The 21,557-nt window shown below is 45.6% G+C and overlaps 1 protein-coding gene across 5 annotated transcripts in view; it reads right to left on the reverse strand.

The window, feature by feature from the left end:
• Positions 1-21,557, reverse strand: part of ntrk3a (neurotrophic tyrosine kinase, receptor, type 3a) — a 298,276-nt gene that overhangs the window by 243,547 nt on the left and 33,172 nt on the right. For all 5 annotated transcript variants that reach the window (XM_014124435.3, XM_082957199.1, XM_014124434.3 and 2 more), the window contains exon 3: positions 17,446-17,517. In XM_014124435.3, coding sequence (XP_013979910.2) covers positions 17,446-17,517 — 72 coding nt within the window. The remainder of the gene's footprint in view (positions 1-17,445; positions 17,518-21,557) is intronic.

The raw sequence follows: 21,557 nt of genomic DNA on the forward strand, positions 1-21,557 counted from the left end.
GGGATGGAGGGGGTAGGAGATAAAACAGGGAAGGGGATGGAGGGGGTGAGAGATAAAACAGGGAAGGGGATGGAGGGGGTGAGAGATAAAACAGGGAAGGGGATGGAGGGGGTGAGAGATGAAACAGGGAAGGGGATGGAGGGGGTGAGAGATAAAACAGGGGAAGGGGATGGAGGGGGTGGAGATAAAACAGGGAAGGGGATGGAGGTGCGTGAGAGATAAAACAGGGAAGGGGATGGAGGGGGGTGAGAGATAAAACAGGGAAGGGGATGGTGGGGGTGAGAGATAAAACCTGGAAGGGGATAGAGGGGGTGAGAGATAAAACAGGGAAGGGGATGGAGGGGTAGAGATAAAACAGGGAAGGGGATGGAGGCGGTGAGAGATAAAACAGGGAATGGGATAGAGGCGAGTGAGAGATAAAACAGGGAAGGGGGTGGAGGGGGTGAGGAGATAAAACAGGGAAGGTGATGGAGGGGGTGAGAGATAAAACAGGGAAGGGGATAGAGGGAGTGAGAGATAAAACGGAAGGGGATGGAGGGGGTAGGAGATAAAACAGGGAAGGGGATGGAGGGGGTGAGAGATAAAACAGGGAAGGGGATGGAGGTGGTGAGAGATAAAACAGGGAAGGGGATGGAGGGGGTGAGAGATAAAACAGGGAAGGGGATGGAGGGGGTAGAAGATAAAACCTGGAAGGGGATAGAGGGGGTGAGAGATAAAACAGGGAAGGGGATGGAGGGGGTGAGAGATAAAACCTGGAAGGGGATAGAGGGGGTGAGAGATAAAACAGGGAAGGGAATAGAGGGGGTGAGAAATAAAACAGGGAAGGGGGTGGAGGGGGTGAGAGACAAAACAGGGAACAGGATGGAGGGGGTGAGAGATAAAACAGGGAAGGGGATGGAGGGGGTGAGAGATAAAACAGGGAAGGGGATAGAGGGGGTGAGAAATAAAACAGGGAAGGGGATGGAGGGGGTGAGAGACAAAACAGGGAAGAGGATGGAGGGGGTGAGAGATAAAACAGGGAAGGGGATGGAGGGGGTGAGAAATAAAACAGGGAAGGAGATGGAGGGGGTGAGAGATAAAACAGGGAAGGGGATAGAGGGGTAGAGATAAAACAGGGAAGGGGATAGAGGGAGTGAGAGATAAAACAGGGAAGGGGATGGAGGCGGTGAGAGATAAAACAGGGAATGGGATAGAGGGAGTGAGAGATAAAACAGGGAAGGGGGTGGAGGGGGTAGGAGATAAAACAGGGAAGGGGATGGAGGGGGTGAGAGATAAAACAGGGAAGGGGATAGAGGGGGTGAGAAATAAAACAGGGAAGGGGGTGGAGGGGGTGAGAGATAAAACAGGGAAGGGGGTGGAGGGGGTAGGAGATAAAACAGGGAAGGGGATGGAGGAGGTGAGAGATAAAACAGGGAAGGGGATAGAGGGAGTAGGAGATAAAACGGAAGGGGATGGAGGGGGTAGGAGATAAAACAGGGAAGGGGATGGAGGGGGTGAGAGATAAAACAGGGAAGGGGATGGAGGGGGTGAGAGATAAAACAGGGAAGGGGATGGAGGGGGTAGAAGATAAAACCTGGAAGGGGATAGAGGGGGTGAGAGATAAAACAGGGAAGGAGATGGAGGGGGTGAGAGATAAAACCTGGAAGGGGATAGAGGGGGTGAGAGATAAAACAGGGAAGGGGATAGAGGGGGTGAGAAATAAAACAGGGAAGGGGGTGGAGGGGGTGAGAGACAAAACAGGGAAGAGGATGGAGGGGGTGAGAGATAAAACAGGGAAGGGGATGGAGGGGGTGAGAGATAAAACAGGGAAGGGGATAGAGGGGGTGAGAAATAAAACAGGGAAGGGGATGGAGGGGGTGAGAGACAAAACAGGGAAGAGGATGGAGGGGGTGAGAAATAAAACAGGGAAGGGGATGGAGGGGGTGAGAGATAAAACAGGGAAGGGGATGGAGGGGTGAGAGTTAAAAGGGTCAGAATATGCTCTGGTCTCTAAGCAGCAACTAGAATGAGAAACGTGAAAGAAAATCTGCCCCCACCACACACACACACACACACACACACACACACACACACACACATACACACACACACACACACACACACACGTCACCAGAGAGTAAGGACTGACAGTCTCTTTGGATCCGATTCAGGTCGGCTTTGGCTTGAGCTGATGAACGTTTGATACAAATATAAGTATCAAGATTTAGGAAAACACTCCCCATGATCACACATCATAGTTTTGTACTTGCGCCACATAAAGGACTTGGTTTCAAATGTCGGTAGCACCCGTATGTCTGCCCTCTTAAATCCAGGAATCTGTCCTGGGAGCGGCATCTCATGGACATCGGTAAAGTTGTTGACATACTGGATGATTCGCTTAATTTCTTTGTAGGACAGCAACAGTTTGCTGGCGAGAAGACCACCACACCTCATCTTCCTTTGAACCACACCATGTTCCTTATAGAACTTTATCACTGCAGTCAGCTTTTTGTAGATATTCTGAAACCAGGAAATAAATGATTTAAAACATGCCTTCAATATGTGCTGAAAGGCACAGTGTATTCTCAGCTCTTTTACTTCTAGTCATGATACAGCCTACGGATCAGTTTGATTAAATACCATACAAACTTTTTTATACTGTTGCAGCCCCAATAATAACAGAAACAATCTAGTTGTATTACTCTGATGAAAACTTGAATGTCTCTCTGCAGATTTCCTGCCTGTAAAGGAACAAATGATGTCCTCTGATGTTTCCTATCTGTTTGCGATCATGTCAATGAGCGCTCAATGTTTTTTATCTGAAAAATAAGACAAATAACAATGTGTAATTCTTTAACACTTGTACTATTATTGTAAATGGGTCATGTTTGATATAAAGGTATGTATAACTTTATAGATGGTAATTTCATGCATTTATGTAACCTGTCTTTAGGACAAATAGGACAAATATAAGCACCCACCACACACACACACGCACGCACGCATGCACGCACACGCACACACACACAGGTCCCAAAAGTTACTACACATGTTTTATGGGTTACACATTGCCGACGCACACACACAGACACACAAGTCACAGAAGTTATTAGCTACATAGCTAGCTAGGTTGCATAGGCTACAAATCCCCCAATGCTCTCTCTCTCTCATGCCACACATTCACCCACTCACACACACACACACTTGTCTTTAATACACTAGCTAGCTAACTAGTCGATCTACTTGTGCCTTAGCACATACAAAAACACAGACTCGGACAGACACATTACACATTACTGACTCACAGCCAACTAAACTTGACTAATAGTTGAATGGCAAGCACTTACCATTGGTGAGTTCATTCATCTGGTCACGTCTCTTGACCATCTCCTTGGGGGTAAAAATCAAATAGCAGAGCTTCCATTCATTGGACTTAAAAGTGCAACTGATCTCGCAAGTCTTTTCAATTTCTTCCCCAGCACCACTGACATATCCCCCCTGGACCGACTAAAGCACCGTAATTGATGGGTCCACCGTTAATGGGTGGTCTTCCTCAGTTGCCTGCTCAAGGGACTCGACTTTGTCTGTGGAGTCGCTGAAGGAGACACTCTCCGACTCAGGGCAAAAAATGAGTTGCCAATAAGTTGACTCCACTGATCGTCTGAACCAGCTCGCAGCACGACATTACTATTTAAAAATCGAGCGATTTCTCTCTCCCGGGAATCCACTGATGCAGTAGAAAGCTAAGCTAGCTAGCTAAGGTGTAGGCAGTCGTGACAGTGTGACTATGTATGATGGGTTTAGCTTTTTGATTGGGGAAACGGGAAAATCATCTGATTGAATAGCCTATTGTAGCTTGATTAAAAATAGCTAGCTAGCTAGCTAGTTTGTAATTCATTCATGATTTAAGAATAGTGGAGGGTTTTGATTGTGCCGATAAAATAGTGCTGCGAAAGCCTGATGTGATGTGTTACAAGCTAGCATCCACCGAACCGATGTGAAAGTGCTCCGTTGCTATGTTTCATCCTACGTTTAGAAGATTAAACACTATATTTTGGTGATAATATATACAGATTATGAAAACAAAGACATTATTTTGTTTAAAAAAACACAATTTAATATATGTTGTCATCTTCTCACACTATTCAAACCCCACAATAGAATAAACAGCTTATGAAACTCTCTTAGTCTATAGACCACATATTGAAAACAAATAATCTAAACTAAAAATTCCAAAAATATTTTAGAATGTCTGTGCATTCTTGACAATCCCGAACCTACACATCATAATTTTCTCTCTTTTCTGACACCAATGTGAGGGACTATGGCAGGTGAAATGGTGTTGCTGTAGTCTAGTGTGTGGTGCGGGAATAATGAAAAGCGAACTTGGGGAGCTTTGTGTTCACATTACCCTAAAAAAGGGAACCAGATCGCAGAATTCAAGCGAACCGAACTCAGTTTCGGTTAGATTCGGGGGCTCTTTTGAGGGGTCTGAGTTCCTTTGGAGTGTTCACCCTGCACAAAAAAATGAAACGAACTGCACTGAGATTACAAAAATTGGCTGAAAGGGACCAAGTGTGAAAACACCCTGAGTTGCTTGGATAAAAAAATCTAAGTTGTTGACCAATAGTATTACTGTAAAGTTAACCTCCAATCAGATATCAGACCTACAGGTTGTAAAGACAACAGAACCTCTGCTACCCAGATGTGAGACAAGAGGGGTTTGGAGCGATAATGCAACATTACTAAGACAACAAAAAGGCGTCCTTGCATACAGTTGATAAGCGCCTCTTCGGGGGCCGCACTAAGTAGTGGAAGCTGTTCTCGCTGCGGTACAGATCTCTCTGATGTGATCTGAACATAAACTATTGGGGTGGTCAGAAGGGACTTGTCAACTCATCCCACTATCCCTGGCTGGCCCTCTCATCCCCCGCATGAAGAACAGGCACCTGTGGAGCAGCACAGAGCACGCTTCACTACAGGCTACAGCTACCACTACGGCTAGAACAGCTTGGGCCGTGGGAGTGAGGTGAGAAATGGCCAAAGGGAACTCGGTAACCTTCTCTACGCACACCGCCAACGTTCTAGAGCAACCGCCCACACAGGCATCAGGATCCACTGCTCCAACTGAAAGATAATGCAGTGACACATCACTCCAGAGATACAATACTCACTCATACACACACACACACTCACGTGTACAAACACACACACACACACACACACACATCCACCAACACACCTGATCTAATCAACTCTAGTGGCGGAAGAAGATGCTACTTTCGTTAAGCTGCATCTCTTCCTCCACCCCCGTCTTCATTCTTCGACTCCCATCCCCCTCTCCATCCCTCCCTCCATCCACCGCTCACTCTCCCTCTGTAATAGTGTGGCCTTGTCTGAGAATGAGCCGTGGAGAGAGTTCACAGACACTGATTACCATTGAACAATAACGCCAGGCCTCACATAAAAAGCCAATTACAGCCTTAAACGTTCTATCACCCCTCCTTAAAGAAAGATCATAGCGTTTTAGTTATACATGGCGATGAGGCACAATGGGGAGAGTGTGATAAAGTCAAATTCATTTTCAGCTCAACTCCTGTGCCCTGCCAAGTCGTCCCACGTGAGAGGTTCCTGCTGTGATCACCCCTGTGGTAAAAGAGCACACGGGTGACAGCAGACGCAAGGAGATTTGTTCAGAGAAAGAGAGGGGGAGAGAGTAAGACAGAGCGAACAGAGAGAAGACGAGACAGAAAGAGTGACAGAAAGAAATACGCCCCAGTGTTCATGCGCCTAAATCTGGTTACTCAAGAGACAAGTAAGTAAAATGTACAGACTCTACAGATGCTGTTTCCATTTCATTCCACTCCATATCAATTCTTGGCATGAATTACCTAGTGGTTGGTCCCCAGGCTTTCACAGCCATATATAACCATGGGTCATGAGATTGTGTTCTTTGACTGTGGTACGGTAGGGTACTGTGGGAGCCTAATGACTATATAATCTTGTGCAATGGTGACTCCAAAGGGAACACACACACACGCACCCCCGCACCCACGCACCCACACCCACACACACACACACACACACACACACACACACACACAGCAGCCTGATCCACCCCCAAACATCAAACAGCCATGGCCCATATTCAAAACCTACAAATCATAAACATCATGCATTTATCACCCATGATGGAACATGTTAAAATGTTTATTCCTGTGGTGTCAAATTAGAAACACAGCCACCAGATACCGTAACAGACTTATGAAAGAAATCTCAATCTCGTGATTTAGATTCTGGCCTCAATTAATTTCAAAGTGGCCCTCTCGGATGTGCTTCCCCTAGACCAGAGACCATCAACTAGATTCAGACACATGCTGATTTTGTCTTGAGTGGATAGTCAGGGGGCCGGAACATAATTACAAATCATTTGTAGACTGCAAATTGACCGCAAGAAGCCCACACACATATATTTGACTAAAACATTATAATTTCTAACCCTGCCTACATGTGTATATAATCACATCTTTCTATCAAGTGTGGGAATACTGTGGAACAGATTTCCAAAATTAAAATCACTTGGGGCGGATTTTCTTGTGTTTTTACAGTCTTTAAAGTCCAATAATGAAAAATGTATTTTTGGCTCAGAAAAGTTGGGGCAAAATAAAATCATCAGTGGGCCAAATTCATCCCGCTGGCCACCAGTTGAGGAACCCTGCCCTATAGACAGTGGCGATAAAAAGAAATATTTGGAGAATTGCAAGGTGATTATTGAGTAATAAGTGTCCTTGCAACAATATTTCAAGAAAATCACTGGGCGATAAATGTCAATTAGGGGAGGCAACCAAGAGCTATTTCCCCTAAACATTGGTTAGAGACTGAAGTAGGGCACCAACTGTATTTGTGCCTGTGTGTGTGTCACTGGAGGCTCCTCAGAGGAGGAAAGTAAACTGGTAAACTGCTTGCTTTACACTTTACTGCATGATTGTTGAGTGTTTACTAACGCATTAGTTCTAGTAGCTATGTTGACTATGAAATTAGCTAATATGGTGACAACGATGTAGGCTGTGTGTAGCGGTTAGCGGTTATGGTATGAAGGTTTGGCTTGGAAAGGTTTTTTCGCCTGGAGTCCACAAGTAAAGGGATAAGGTGAGAGAAGGAGAGTATGTAGATGCGATAAGGAATTATACAACAATCAAAGTGATTATGCTGTTTGTATGTGGCTGCTATGAAAGTGAACTGGGTTTGCAGGTGATCAGGGGTGTATTCATTCCGCTGATTCTGTTGAAAATATTTTCTTAATCGGAAGCAAAAGGAACAAAACGGAGATGAAAAGACCTGAATTTGTCCAACAGAAACTTTAGTTTGCAACTGTTACCCTAATGATTACACACCCTAGATCAGCTAGATGCAGACAAGAGTGTGCAAGAGAGTAATGAATGTGTCACTGTCTGTCACCTTGATTACTCAAATATTTCTCTCAACCTGTGCACCTACGTTGTAAAGGTTTATTCATAGGCCAGGTTGTGGTAACATCATGATGGGTATAGGGAAAATTTGAGTATCATGTAGTAACCTTAACCTATCGATGTTATATTGAGCTGGGTGAATGGAATATGAATGACAGTCATCCAATATGCTGTAATAGAAAAGGCCATGCTCATTTAAAAAAAAAAAATCATCCTCCCTCATCTTAAATGGCACCAACCGCCACTGGTGTTTGTGTCTCTTTGTATGGTTCTGCTATATAGTGTAAATGTGGAATGATTCAAATCTGTTCTTATGTTAATAAATAACTGTTGCATTCAGTACCAGTGATATAACACAACACATTTCATATGATGTGGTTTGCCAACATTTGCATGGTATTTGCTCTGTAAGCATAGATGCATAGATTGCACAGTGTGCACAGTATTATCAGTAGACACACTCACACACACTTTATAATTTAAGGTGCAAATACCTCCATAAATTCAAAACTGTTAAAAGACTGTGGCATCACATACACTCCTTTATATAGTGGAACATTATGAACCATTTTCTGTTGCCTTGCTACAGATGTGGGATCTTTATTCGAGACAGTATTCTACAGCAGGAAAGGAATCCTGCAGCAACAGGAAATGTGAATTATTATGTGGATTATAGTCAATGGACATTTTTGGTAGGGGTTGATATATTTTTCGAAAGGGAAAATCAAATCTGAAATTTCAGTGTAAATGAAACACTTCAGAAGCCATTTTAAATCTAAAATACACAACAAGTTGAACATTTCCTGCATACAGGAATTTTCTCCTGCAACAGCGTTATCAAATTAAGATTCTACATCAGTAGGAGCCGATTAGATTGATGGGATTCCCAGCTAACAGTCACAGTTCATGTTGTCACAGGGCTGCACATCAAGACGAAACAGACAGCTGTGGTGTACATATGTGTGTACAGGAACAGTACTAGGACAGACAGGTCAAGGAAAGCTGGGTGACTGACTCAAGAGGTTGTCAAAGAGATCCCTCATTCTGCAGAGAGGGACAGATTCAGTGGGACAGTCACACAGCGGAGGTGGACTTTTTCTGGCCCTCTCCCTCTCTCTTTCCCGTGAGAAGCATACTGATTGTAGGCATCGGCTATATCAACGCCCGGCATGAATAATAAACAATGTCATTTCAGCAGCTGAGGAGGGTTCTTAAACGGGGGGGGGGGGGGGGGACAAAGTAGAAAAATAGATAAGAAGCCATTGCAACAAGGACCATGGCAAAAGCAGGAAGAAGAGATAGATAGAGATAAAAAATATATATATATTATTGTCACATGCGCCGAATACAACGTGTGCAGACTACCGTGAAATGCTTTCTTATGAGCCCTTCCCAACGATGCAGAGTTTAAAAATAATTGTAAAAATAAATAATTGTAACAAGAGGAATGAAATAAAATACATAAGAATGGAGCTATATACAGGAAGTACCAGTACCAGATCAATGTGGAGCTATATACAGGGAGTACCAGTACCAGATCAATGTGGAGCTATATACAGGGAGTACCAGTACCAGATCAATGTGGAGCTATATACAGGATGTACCAGTACCAGATCAATGTGGAGCTATATACAGGGAGCACCAGTACCAGATCAATGTGGAGCTATATACAGGATGTACCAGTACCAGATCAATGTGGAGCTATATACATGGAGTACCAGTACCAGATCAATGTGGAGCTATATACAGGGAGTACCAGTACCAGATCAATGTGGAGCTATATACAGGGAGTACCAGTACCAGATCAATGTGGAGCTATATACAGGGAGTACCAGTACCAGATCAATTAGAAGCTATATACAGGGAGTACCAGTACCAGATCAATGTGGAGCTATATACAGGGAGTACCAGTACCAGATCAATGTGGAGCTATATACAGGGAGTACCAGATCAATGTGGAGCTATATACAGGTAGTACCAGTACCAGATCAATGTGGAGCTATATACAGGGAGTACCAGTACCAGATCAATGTGGAGCTATATACAGGAAGTACCAGTACCAGATCAATGTGAGCTATATACAGGAAGTACCAGTACCAGATCAATGTGGAGCTATATACAGGAAGTACCAGTACCAGTGCCTTTGGGAAAGTATTGAGACCCCTTGACTTTTTCCACATTTTGTTACATTACAACCTTATTCTAGATTGGGTTAAAAAATACAAATCCTCTTTAATCACAATACCCGATAACGACAAAGCAAAATAGTTTATTTTTTGTATTTTTGCACATTTCTAAAAAACAAAATAGAAATAACTTATTTACTTAACTATTCAGAACCTTTGCTATGAGACTAGAAATTGAGCTCAGGTGCATCCTGTTTCCATTGATCATTCTTGAGATGTTTCACAACCTGGAGTTCACCTGTGGTAAATTCAATTGATTGGACATGATTTGGAAAGGCACACACCTGTCTATATAAGGTCCCACGGTTGACAGTGCATGTCAGAGCAAGAACTTAGCCATGAGGTCGAAGGAATTGTCTATAGAGCTCCGAGACAGGATTGTGTCGAGGCAAAGATCTGGGGAAGGGTACCAAAACATTTCTGCAGCATTAAAGGTCCCCGAGAACATAGTGGCCTCCATCATTCTTAAATGGAAGAAGTCTGAAACCACCAAAACTCTCACTAGAGCTGGTCGCCCGGCCAAATTGAGCAATCGGGGGAGAAGGGCCTTGGTCAGGGAGGTGACCAAGAACGCTATGCTCTAACAGAGCTCTAGAGTTCCTCTGTGGAAATGGGAGAACCTTCCAGAAGGACAACCATCTCTGCAGCCCTCCACCAATCAGGCCTTTATGGTAGAGTGGCCAGATAGAAGCCACTCCTTAGTAAAAGGCACATGACAGCCTGCATGCAGTTTGCCAAAAGGCACCTACAGTGAGGGGGAAAAAGTATTTGATCCCCTGCTGATTTTGTACGTTTGCCCACTGACATAAAAATGATCGGTCTATAATTTTAATGGTAGGTTTATTTGAACAGTGAGAGACAGAATAACAACAAAAAAATCCAGAAAAACGTATATCTAAAATGTTATAAATTAATTTGCATTTTAATGAGGGAAATAAGTATTTGACCCCTCTCAATCAGAAAGATTTCTGGCTCCCAGGTGTCTTTTATACAGGTAACCAGCTGAGAATAGGAGCACACTCTTAAAGGGAGTGCTCCTAATCTCAGCTTGTTACCTGTATAAAAGACACCTGTCCACAGAAGCAATCAATCAATCAGATTTCAAACTCTCCACCATGGCCAAGACCAAAGAGCTCTCCAAGGATGTCAGGGACAAGATTGTAGACCTACACAAGGCTGGAATGGGCTACAAGACCATCGCCAAGCAGTTTGGTGAGAAGGTGACAACAGTTGGTGCGATTATTTGCAAATGGAAGAAACACAAAAGAACTGTCAATCTCCCTCGGCCTGAGGCTCCATACAAGATCTCACCTCGTGGAGTTGCAATGATCATGAGAACGGTGAGGAATCAGCCCAGAACTACACGGGATGATCTTGTCAATGATCTCAAGGCAGCTGGGACCATAGTCACCAAGAAAACAATTGGTAACACACTACGCCGTGAAGGACTGAAATCCTGCAGCGCCCGCAAGGTCCCCCTGCTCAAGAAAGCACATATACACGCCCGTCTGAAGTTTGGCAATGAACATCTGAATGATTCAGAGGACAACTGGGTGAAAGTGTTGTGGTCAGATGAGACCAAAATGGAGCTCTTTGGCATCAACTCAACTCGCCGTGTTTGGAGGAGGAGGAATGCTGCCTATGACCCCAAGAACACCATCCCCACCGTCAACCATGGAGGTGGAAACATTATGCTTTGGGGGGGTTTTTCTGCTAAGGGGACAAGACAACTTCACCGCAACAAAGGGACGATGGACGGGGCCATGTACCATCAAATCTTGGGTGAGAACCTCCTTCCCTCAGCCAGGGCATTGAAAATGGGTCGTGGATGGGTATTCCAGCATGACAATGACCCAAAACACATGGTCAAGGCAACAAAGGAGTGGCTCAAGAAGAAGCACATTAAGGTCCTGGAGTGGCCTAGCCAGTCTCCAGACCTTAATCCCATAGAAAATCTGTGGAGGGAGCCGAACGTTCGAGTTGCCAAACGTCAGCCTCGAAACCTTAATGACTTGGAGAAGATCTGCAAAGAGGAGTGGGACAAAATCTGTCCTGAGATGTGTGCAAACCTGCTGGCCAACTACAAGAAACGTCTGACCTCTGTGATTGCCAACAAGGGTTTTGCCACCAAGTACTAAGTCATGTTTTGCAGAGGGGTCAAATACTTATTTCCCTCATTAAAATGCAAATCAATTTACAACATTTTTGACATGCGTTTTTCTGGATTTTTTTGTTGTTATTCTGTCACTCACTGTTCAAATAAACCTACCATTAAAATTATAGACTGATCATTTCTTTGTCAGTGGGCAAACGTACAAAATCAGCAGGGGATCAAATACTTTTTACCCTCACTATAAAGACTCTCAGACCATGACAAACAAGATTCTCTGGTCTGATAAAACCAAGATTGAACTCTTTGGCCTGAATGCCAAGCGTCACGTCTGGAGGAAACCTGGCACCATCCCTACGGTGAGGCATGGTGGTGGCAGCATGATGCTGTGGGACGTTTTTCAGTGGCAGGGACTGGGAGACTTGACAAGATCGAGGCAAAGATGAACGGAGCAAAGTACAGAGAGACCCTTGATGAAAACCTGCTCCAGAGCGCTCAGGACCTCAGACTGGGGTCACCTTCCAACAGGACAACCCTAAGCACACAGCCAAGACAACGCAGGAACGGCTTTGGGACAACTCTGAATGTCCTTGAGTGGCACAGCCAGAGCCTGAACTTGAACCCGATAGAACGTCTCTGCAGAGACCTGAAAATAGCTGTGCAGCTACGCTCCCCATCCAACCTGACAGAGCTTGAGAGGATCTACAGAGAGGAATGGGAGAAACTCCCCAAATACAGGTGTGCTAAGCTTGTTACGTCATACCCAAGAAGACTCGATGCTGTAATCACTGCCAAATATGCTTCAACAAAGTACTGAGTAAAAGGTCTGAATACTTATGTAAATGCGATATTTCCGGGGTTTTTTAAAATATAAATTAGCAAAGATTTCTAAAAACCTGTTTTTGCTTTGTCGTTATGGGGTATTGTGCGTAGATTGATGAGGAAAAACAATTTAATACATTTTAGAATAAGGCTGTAACATAATGAAATGTGGAAAAAAGCAATTGGTCTGAATACTTTCCGAAGGCACTGTATATGTGTGTATACTGTATGTGTGTACGTGTGTGAGTGTGTGTTTGTGTTGTGTCGGTATGTGTGTGTGTGTGTTATATTTGTGTGTGGGTTTTGAGTGGGAGTGTCAATGTCGTGTGTGTGTGTGTGAGTGAGTGTGTACACTATTTAGTGTGCATATATAGTCTAGTGAGTGTGTGTAGGATCAGTGCAAGTGCCAATAGTCCGGGAAACCATTACCGTAATTTCCGGACTATTAAGCGCACCTGAGTATAAGCTGCACCCACTGAATTTAAAAAATATATATTATTTTGAACATAAATAAGCCACAGGTGCCTAACGGTACATTGAAACAAATGAACTTTACACAGGCTTTAACGAATCACGGCTTGTAACAAAAATAAATAGGCTTTAACGAAACACGGCTTGTAACAAAAATAAATAGGCTTTAACGAAACACGGCTTGTAACAAAAAATAAGAAATTAGCAGTAAGCTTTAGTTGTCTTTTTGCACTGAGTCAATTCCTCACGCTGCTGTTTCCAACGTCTTATCATCGACTCATTAAGACCAAGCTCCCGTGCAGCAGCTCTATTTCCTTTTCCAATAGCCAGATCAATCGCCTTCAACTTGAAAGCTGCATCATATGCATTTCTCCGTGTCTTTGCCATGATGAGGGAGACAAAATGACTACCGTAATCAGAATTATGGGAAGTTTGAGAGCGCTCGATTTAATCTAAACAGTAAACAAAAAAGTTGTTTGACCTTAACCCGTTCGGCAATTTCATTTGTCTAATGAAAGCTTCATGCCGCTAAAAAACTGAGCACGTCACAGAATGTGTTTTTTTGGAGAAAAAAAATTTGAAATCGGGAAAAATCCATATATTAGCCGCGTCATTGTTTAAGCCGCGAGGTTCAAAGCCTGGAAAAAAAGTTGCGGCTTATAGTACGGAATTTACGGTAATTAACTATTTAGCAGTCTTATGGCTATTTAGCAGCTTGGGGGTAGAAGCTGTCTCGGCGCATGTTGTTCTGAAAGCTAATTCTCCAGTACCATTTGTAGGACATTAGCGGAGTGAACAGTGGCTTGGGTGGCTGGAGTCTGGCAATTTTTCAGGCCTTCCTCTGACACCACCTGGTATAGAGGTCCTGGATGGCAAGGAGCTCAGCCCCAGTGATGTACTGGGCAGTCCACATCACCCTCTGTAGCGTTTTTCAGGTCAGGCAATTTGCCATACCAAGCAGTGATGCAGCCAGTCAAGATGATCTTGATGGTGCATCTGTAGAAATTTTTGAGGATCCGAGGGCCCATGCCAAATCTTTTCAGCCTCCTGAGGGGAAAGAGGCACTACCGTGTCCTCTTCACGACTGTGTGGACCATGTTAAGTCCTTAGTGATGTTGACGCCAAGACACGCTCCACTACAGCACCGTCGATGTGGATAGGGGCGTACTCTCCCCTCTTTTCTCCTATAGTCCACGATCAGCTCCTTGGTTTTACTGATGTTGAGGGAGAGGTTGTTGACCTGGCACCACACTGCTAAGTCTCTGACCTCCTCCCTGTAGGCTCTCATCAAAGAGAGAGAGTGCGAGAGAGAGAAAGAGAGACAGAAAGAGAGATAGCGAGAGAATGCCCTGTGTGGGCTGGTGGGGGGGTTTCATTCCTGGAAGTCACTGTGTAAGTGACATTTCAGTGTGAAGACACATGGCATAGGGTTGAGAAGATTTAATGAGAGTGACTTTTTGGTCTCCCTCCTCCACTACTGGAGGGAATAACCTTTACAACTTCCCCCTGACAACGATCCCTCAAGATACTGCATATTGGTTGTCCTCTCATATCAAGGGATAGAAAAGATGGACCTGAAGAAATCCAGACAGCAACCTTACATTCTGCCACACATAGCAGGAGACAAAAGAAATTAACCTTAGACTTCAAAAACAGGCTGGGCAATGTAAGTTCAAACGCAGAGAGCTTTGGTATTGATTCCATTGTCTTTTGTCTAAAACAGTTGAGAGCTCATTTCCATCCATTTCAGGATAAAGGCCTTGAATAAACAACTGATAGTGGAACCCTCTGTATGTGTTTACAACCAGTGTTTGACCTCGGACTGAGATAGGTGCTGGTACTGTACTCATTTTGGGAGCCGGTACTGTTTGTATTTAGGTGCAGGAACTCCACAATACTTGTATTCTATAAGAGGAACAGAAGCAGTAGAACATTAAGAGGTGCCGGTACTCATCTCCGGTGAGCTCCTGCCCAAGTCAAGCACTGTTTATAGCAATGCACTGTGGGTCAAAGAACATTCAGGTCCAAGAGAAAACAAATAGTAATACAAAATATATATAATATAGAATTGCATGGTGAAATCCAATTTATCGAATTGGATTTAAACCCAATACAATAACTTAAATAACATATAGCTCAAATGAAATGATGGATAATTTACTGTACATTTCTCAAGCCCACGATAGAATATATCTGTATCATTCCCAGCCTGCCAGGAGTTAGCTATTTATGCTCCTGTTGAGCTAAGGCCCTAATGCACTGAGCTAGCCTGACGACTCACACTAAATTCTTCCACTGCTCTGCCGCTCGCTGCATATTTAGTACTGAGACTGCCATCATTGAAGTCCTTCGTTGTGAGGAGGGGCACAAGTGGCATTGTACAAAACAAAGTCATCAGTGATTGGATCGTATCAAAGACAGCCCCAAATGTGTTCACATTCGGTGAAGGGTCGGGGAGGTATTCAGATCCAGACTCATTGCGGAGAAGAAACTAACAGCCGTGGGCGTGGTGTGGCATTTGGCTGGAGCAAGGAGTCTGGGTAGCCAGGCAAGCACAGAGCTGATTTATGGACTAATTTAGATGGAATGCTTGTGACACAAAGCATAGGGAGCCTGCTCCCACACTGCTCCTGGGCTGGCCCATATGACCGTGATGTGAATGACCGCTCTGGAAATCTAGAGGATTTCTCTACATAAAACCCAGCGCAGCGTGAAAGACATTGTCCACTAAGCACAAGGAGAGCTGTAATAAAACACTTCCCTCTCTATAACAGGGTGCATAGATCTAAGGTGCATAGATGACACTCTAGAACCTCCAGCTCTATAACCCGAGTCCTTGCAGCTCCAGAGGTAGACGTGTACAGTATAGCGCGTGTGTGGCCTTCTTCAGCCATCATCCTATCATCCTTTATAATGAGAGTCCATTAGCATGTCCATCTGCTCTGTTTGAGACAGTGGACAGTGAAAGGTGGGTATTTTAATGACTGTCCTTCCCGTTATCACATGAAGAGATGATGGAGTCGACTCCAGCACTCTGTCTCTCACAGTTACACTGCACGGGACACTGTTACGCATTCTAGTCAAGGCCAGCTTCACTGAATCTTGTAAAAGACGATAAAGAGATGCACGCACGCACGCACACACTCACGCACACTCTCTCTTTCACACACAGACACACTCACACACACACACACACATACACACACAGTTTTCTTACTGTTTTCCCCCACACTCATTAACTTTCATGTGTACCCACTCACACGAAAATGTACATACATATATACGAACAAACATACACAAGAACAGTGATGAATACCTCAAAAGACATGGGACTGCTGAACTGAAGTGTGTGATTGACAGCTGAGATTACAGACTGGTGACTCCAGGTAGTAGACTGCTATTCAATTTCTTCCTCACTGTTTACTCTGGGAAAATTGGGAAATAACAGCGCTGTCACACTCAAGAAGTCTCACCTTTATTATGGAAATCAACAACACTTCGCTAGCGGTGCCACTCAGCCCATGCATATAGTCCCCAAACCACCTCCCCTTCCCTCACTCTTAACACAAACCACTGCACTTTTCACCAACCTGAAATTGGGTTCATTCTGAATATGTACACAGCTAGTGAGGAGTGTATACATATTGAAAGATAGAATGGAATAAATGCATCTGCTTGGAGGCCCAGCCTAGCTTACAAACCACATATATACATTATGAACAGACACAGCAACCATTACATGGTGGAACTGTGTTCAGCTGTGTGTGAAGCAGCCCAGGCATTGTACTTTAGCTGAACTGGGGCTGAGTCCCAAATGGCACCCTATTCCCTTTATAGTACACTTATTTTAACCAGGGCCATGGTCAAAAGAAGAGCACTATAAAGGGAATAGGGTGCTATTTGAAACGCGTCCTGGGACTAGGATATCACTGCAGCGGGAGCACACTACTTCCTGTAGAGAAGGGGTGAATTATGTATGTTAGGATACTGTATGCCTGGAATGGGACAGGGACTGCAATAGAGTGGTTTGTGGGCCCCATGTGGAATGGGACGCCTGCCTATTCAGTAGAAATGGCTGTGGTGATGGTCTCTCGCTTGTGCTAAACTTAACTAAACTCCACATGCCTTGGTTATATGTGGCCTAGTCAATTTGAAGATCTCGCTGTCAAAGGAAGATCAGTCAGTAAGAGGGAGAGTCAGAGGGAGGTGAACTGTGAACAAAGCCGTCCGCCAAAGGTAATTGAGGGGGAGAATCCACACGAAGAGGGGATGTGATGTACTGTATATTCTCATCTGTGTTTAACAGTAACAGACTCCTAGAGAGAGAGAGAGAGAGAGAGAGAGAGAGAGAGAGAGAGAGAGAGAGAGAGAGAGAGAGAGAGAGAGGTAGAGAGGTAACATCACTCACATGTAGCGCAGGTGGGGGTTCTGGGAGAAAGCTCTGGCCTGGATACCGCGCAGGTTGCCGTTCATGATCGTTCTGGAAAAGACACACAGTGTCACAGAATGTAAGGCATGTAATACACTACCAGTCAACAGTTTGGACACACCTACTCATTCAAGGGTTTTTCTTTATTTTTACTGTTCACTGTGTGAATCAGGGCTTCATTGTCGAATTGCTGCAAAGAAACCACTACTAAAGGACACCAACAAGAATAAGAGATTTGCTTGGGCCAAGAAACCCGAGCAATGGACATTAGACTAGTGGAAATCTGTCCTTTGGTTGGATAAGTCCAAATATGAGATTTTTGGTTCCAACTGCTGTGTCTTTGTGAGACGCAGGGTAGGTGAATGGACGACCTCCGCATGTGTGGTTCCCACTGTAAAGCATGGAGGAGGAGGTGTGATGGTGTGGGGGTGCTTTGCTGGTACAGTGTCTGTGATTTATTTAGAATTCAAGGCACACCTAACCAGCATGTCTACCACAGCATTCTGCAGCTATACGCCATCCCACCTGGTTTGCGCTTAGTGGGACTATTATTTGTTTTTCAACAGGACAATGACGCAGCACACCTTCAGGCTGTGTAAAGGCTATTTGACCAAGCAGGAGAGTGATGGAGTGCTGCATCAGATGACCTGGCCTCCACAATCACCCAGCCTCAACTTAATTGAGATGGTTTGGGATGAGTTGGACCGCAGAGTGAACAAAAAGCATCCAACAAGTGCTCAGCAACTCCTTCAAGATTGTTAGAAAAGCATTCCAGGTGAAGCTGGTTGAGAGAATGCCAATGGTGTGCAAAGCTGTCATCAAGGCAAAGGGTGGCTACTTGGATATATTTTGATTTGTTGAAAACTTTTTTGGTTACTACATGAATCCATATGTGTTATTTTATAGTTTTGATGTCTACAATTTGATTATTCTACAATGTGGAAAATGGTAAAAAATAAAGAAAAACACTTGAATGAGTATGTGTGTCCAAACTTTTGACTGGTAGTGTATATGTTACTGTCAGATACTCACATGGAAATAAGTACACACAGGCATGAGTACACACAGGCAATAGGTTACTATTGTTGATACTGAAAGACACCTCCTCCTATGTTTACAGATAAATTAAGCATAAGGGAAAATAAAATGCTATTCCATAATTAAAACCACCAACACAGTCCTGACAGTGTGTCCATGGAAACCAGGGTTGCACAGTGTTTTTTTGGCTCTACCCACACTAAGATGCCTTCACACAGGTCGCACAAACGTCATAGAAACTGAAATTGTCTGCTGATTGGTCGGAGATAGGTTCTCATGAATTCCTCATTTGCAGATAAAAAAGTGGCTGTGATAGCAGTGCACTGGAAGCATGTAAAGGAGTTTCTTCTAAACGTGGCTCGCAACCGGCAACGTTTGGGGTAAATAGGGAGGCATTCTAAAAGTCATCTAATCTTATCTTCCGGCCCGTCGCCCCTGCTCCTCTCCCTCCTCATGGGGCATCATTACGATCAGGATAGTATCAAGAGCCTGCATCTTCTCTCTCCTCAGCTAGCTTCACAAGGAGCTAAGATCAATTATGTATATTGAATCCATTTTTATCATGGGCATCTGCAAGCTGTTTATTTGCTCTGAACACGTGTCTCTTTTCATTAGAATCCATCTGAGAGAATGATTACATCAGAACAGTCCTGATGGCATCACACTGTGTAGCTAACACTGATGTGTAACTGTAACACTGGGTGTACGGTAAGCCAAATGGACATGTTAAGACATGTATTCCGCCATATTGAATTTGGCTTAAACAAGGGCAGCCCAGTGAGGAATACAATGTGGTCAAGGTCAGACACATCAGGACCTGGGAGTGTCACATGTCCCCCTGTTGCTTGTACTCAAATATTAATATTAATCATGGAGGTGGGCTGGCTGAGGCTCTAAGGCCCATGAGGCTGACCCAATGTGGGCCCAGAGTTGCTCCTGCTCTGGCACTGCCTGGGCTGCTCACTCTCTGGTGAGTCATCCAAATCACCTGGCCCTGAACTGCTGTGGAGGAGACGGAGGGGAGGTAGAGGAGGGGAGGGAGGGAGGCAGCAGAGGAGCCAGGGCCCACTCCAGGTGAGCCTGATGCTAATGAGAGGAGCTGTTAATCAGCCCTGTTCAAGTGCTCTGGGCCTCCCCTAATAGGACCAGTGGTTACATTGGAGGAGACTAGAGGAGACTAGGGGAGACTGAGGGAGACTAGAGGACACTTGAGGAGACTGGGAGAGACTGGGGGAGACTAGGGGAGACTGGAGGAGACTATGGGAGACTAGAGGAGACTGGAGGAGACTGGAGGAGACTAGGGGAGACTGGAGGAGACTATGGGAGACTAGAGGAGACTGGAGGAGACTGGAGGAGACTAGGGGAGACTGGAGGAGACTATGGGAGACTAGAGGAGACTGGGAGAGACTGGGGGAGACTAGGGGAGACTGGAGGAGACTATGGGAGACTAGAGGAGACTGGGAGAGACTGGGGGAGACTAGGGGAGACTGGAGGAGACTAGGGGAGACTGGGGGAGACTGGGGGAGACTAGGGGAGACTGGAGGAGACTATGGGAGACTGGGGGAGACTAGAGGAGACTAGGGGAGACTGGGGGAGGCTGGGGGAGACTGGGGGAGACTGGGGGGGGCTAGGGGAGACTGGGGGAGACTAGGGGAGACTGGAGGAGACTATGGGAGACTGGGGGAGACTAGAGGAGACTAGGGGAGACTGGGGGAGGCTGGGGGAGGCTAGGGGAGACTGGGGGAGACTAGGGGAGACTGGAGGAGACTATGGGAGACTGGGGGAGACTAGAGGAGACTAGGGGAGACTGGGGGAGGTTAGGGGAGACTGGGGGAGACTAGAGGACACTTGAGGAGACTGGGAGAGACTGGGGGAGACTAGGGGAGACTGGAGGAGACTATGGGAGACTAGAGGAGACTGGGAAAGACTGGGAGAGACTAGGGGAGACTGGAGGAGACTAGGGGAGACTGGGGGAGACTAGAGGACACTTGAGGAGACTGGGAGAGACTGGGGGAGACTAGGGGAGACTGGGGGAGACTGGGGGAGGCTAGGGGAGACTGGGGGAGACTAGGGGAGACTGGGGGAGGCTGGGGGAGGCTGGGGGAGACTGGAGGAGACTGGAGGAGACTAGGGGAGACTGGAGGAGACTATGTGAGACTGGGGGAGACTAGAGGAGACTAGGGGAGACTGGGGGAGGCTAGGGGAGACTGGGGGAGACTAGAGGAGACTAGGGGAGACTGGGGGAGGCTAGGGGAGACTGGGGGAGACTAGAGGAGACTAGGGGAGACTGGGGGAGGCTAGGGGAGACTGGGGGAGACTAGGGGAGACTGGAGGAGACTATGGGAGACTGGGGGAGACTAGAGGAGACTAGGGGAGACTGGGGGAGACTATGGGAGACTGGGGGAGACTAGGGGAGACTGGGGGAGGCTAGGGGAGGCTGGGGGAGACTAGAGGAGACTGGAGGAGACTAGGGGAGACTGGGGGAGGCTGGGGTAGACTGGGGGAGAATAGAGGAGACTGGAGGAGACTAGGGGAGACTGGGGGAGGCTGGGGTAGACTGGAGGAGACTGGGAAAGAGACTACAGGATACCATCTCCATCCCAGAGGGGAGTCTTGCCCACAGGTCCAGAGGCACCAGGATGGCTGAGGGTGGGTAGTGAACCTGGGGGGAAGGAATCAGATTTACTGTATAGGAGGGTTTGGCCAGGGGGGTTTAGGGAAAGGAAAGGGAAAGGGGACCTAATTAAATGTCCTGGCTGCAATTCCAGCGTCATTTGATCAGTGTAAAATGGGCCGTAGGGAGGTGCTGTTGTTTGAGGCAGGCCGCAGTGCATTAAAATAAACATGCCTGCAATGTAAGCCACCGCTAGTAGTCAATAGTACTGATGGAGTATGTGTGCCCACCAGACCAGGTGCCATGTCACTATGTGTTGGGTTAGGTGGGTCATTGTATAACATTAAATATGTCTTGCATATACAGATAGGATCTTAATTTGAGCAAGTTTGCTACAGCAGGAAAATAATTCTGCAGCAACAGGAAATTTGAAATATTA

The sequence above is a fragment of the Salmo salar genome, chromosome 10, assembly GCF_965601325.2.
Source record: "Salmo salar chromosome 10, fSalSal1, whole genome shotgun sequence".
Classification (NCBI taxonomy): Eukaryota; Metazoa; Chordata; class Actinopteri; order Salmoniformes; family Salmonidae; genus Salmo; species Salmo salar.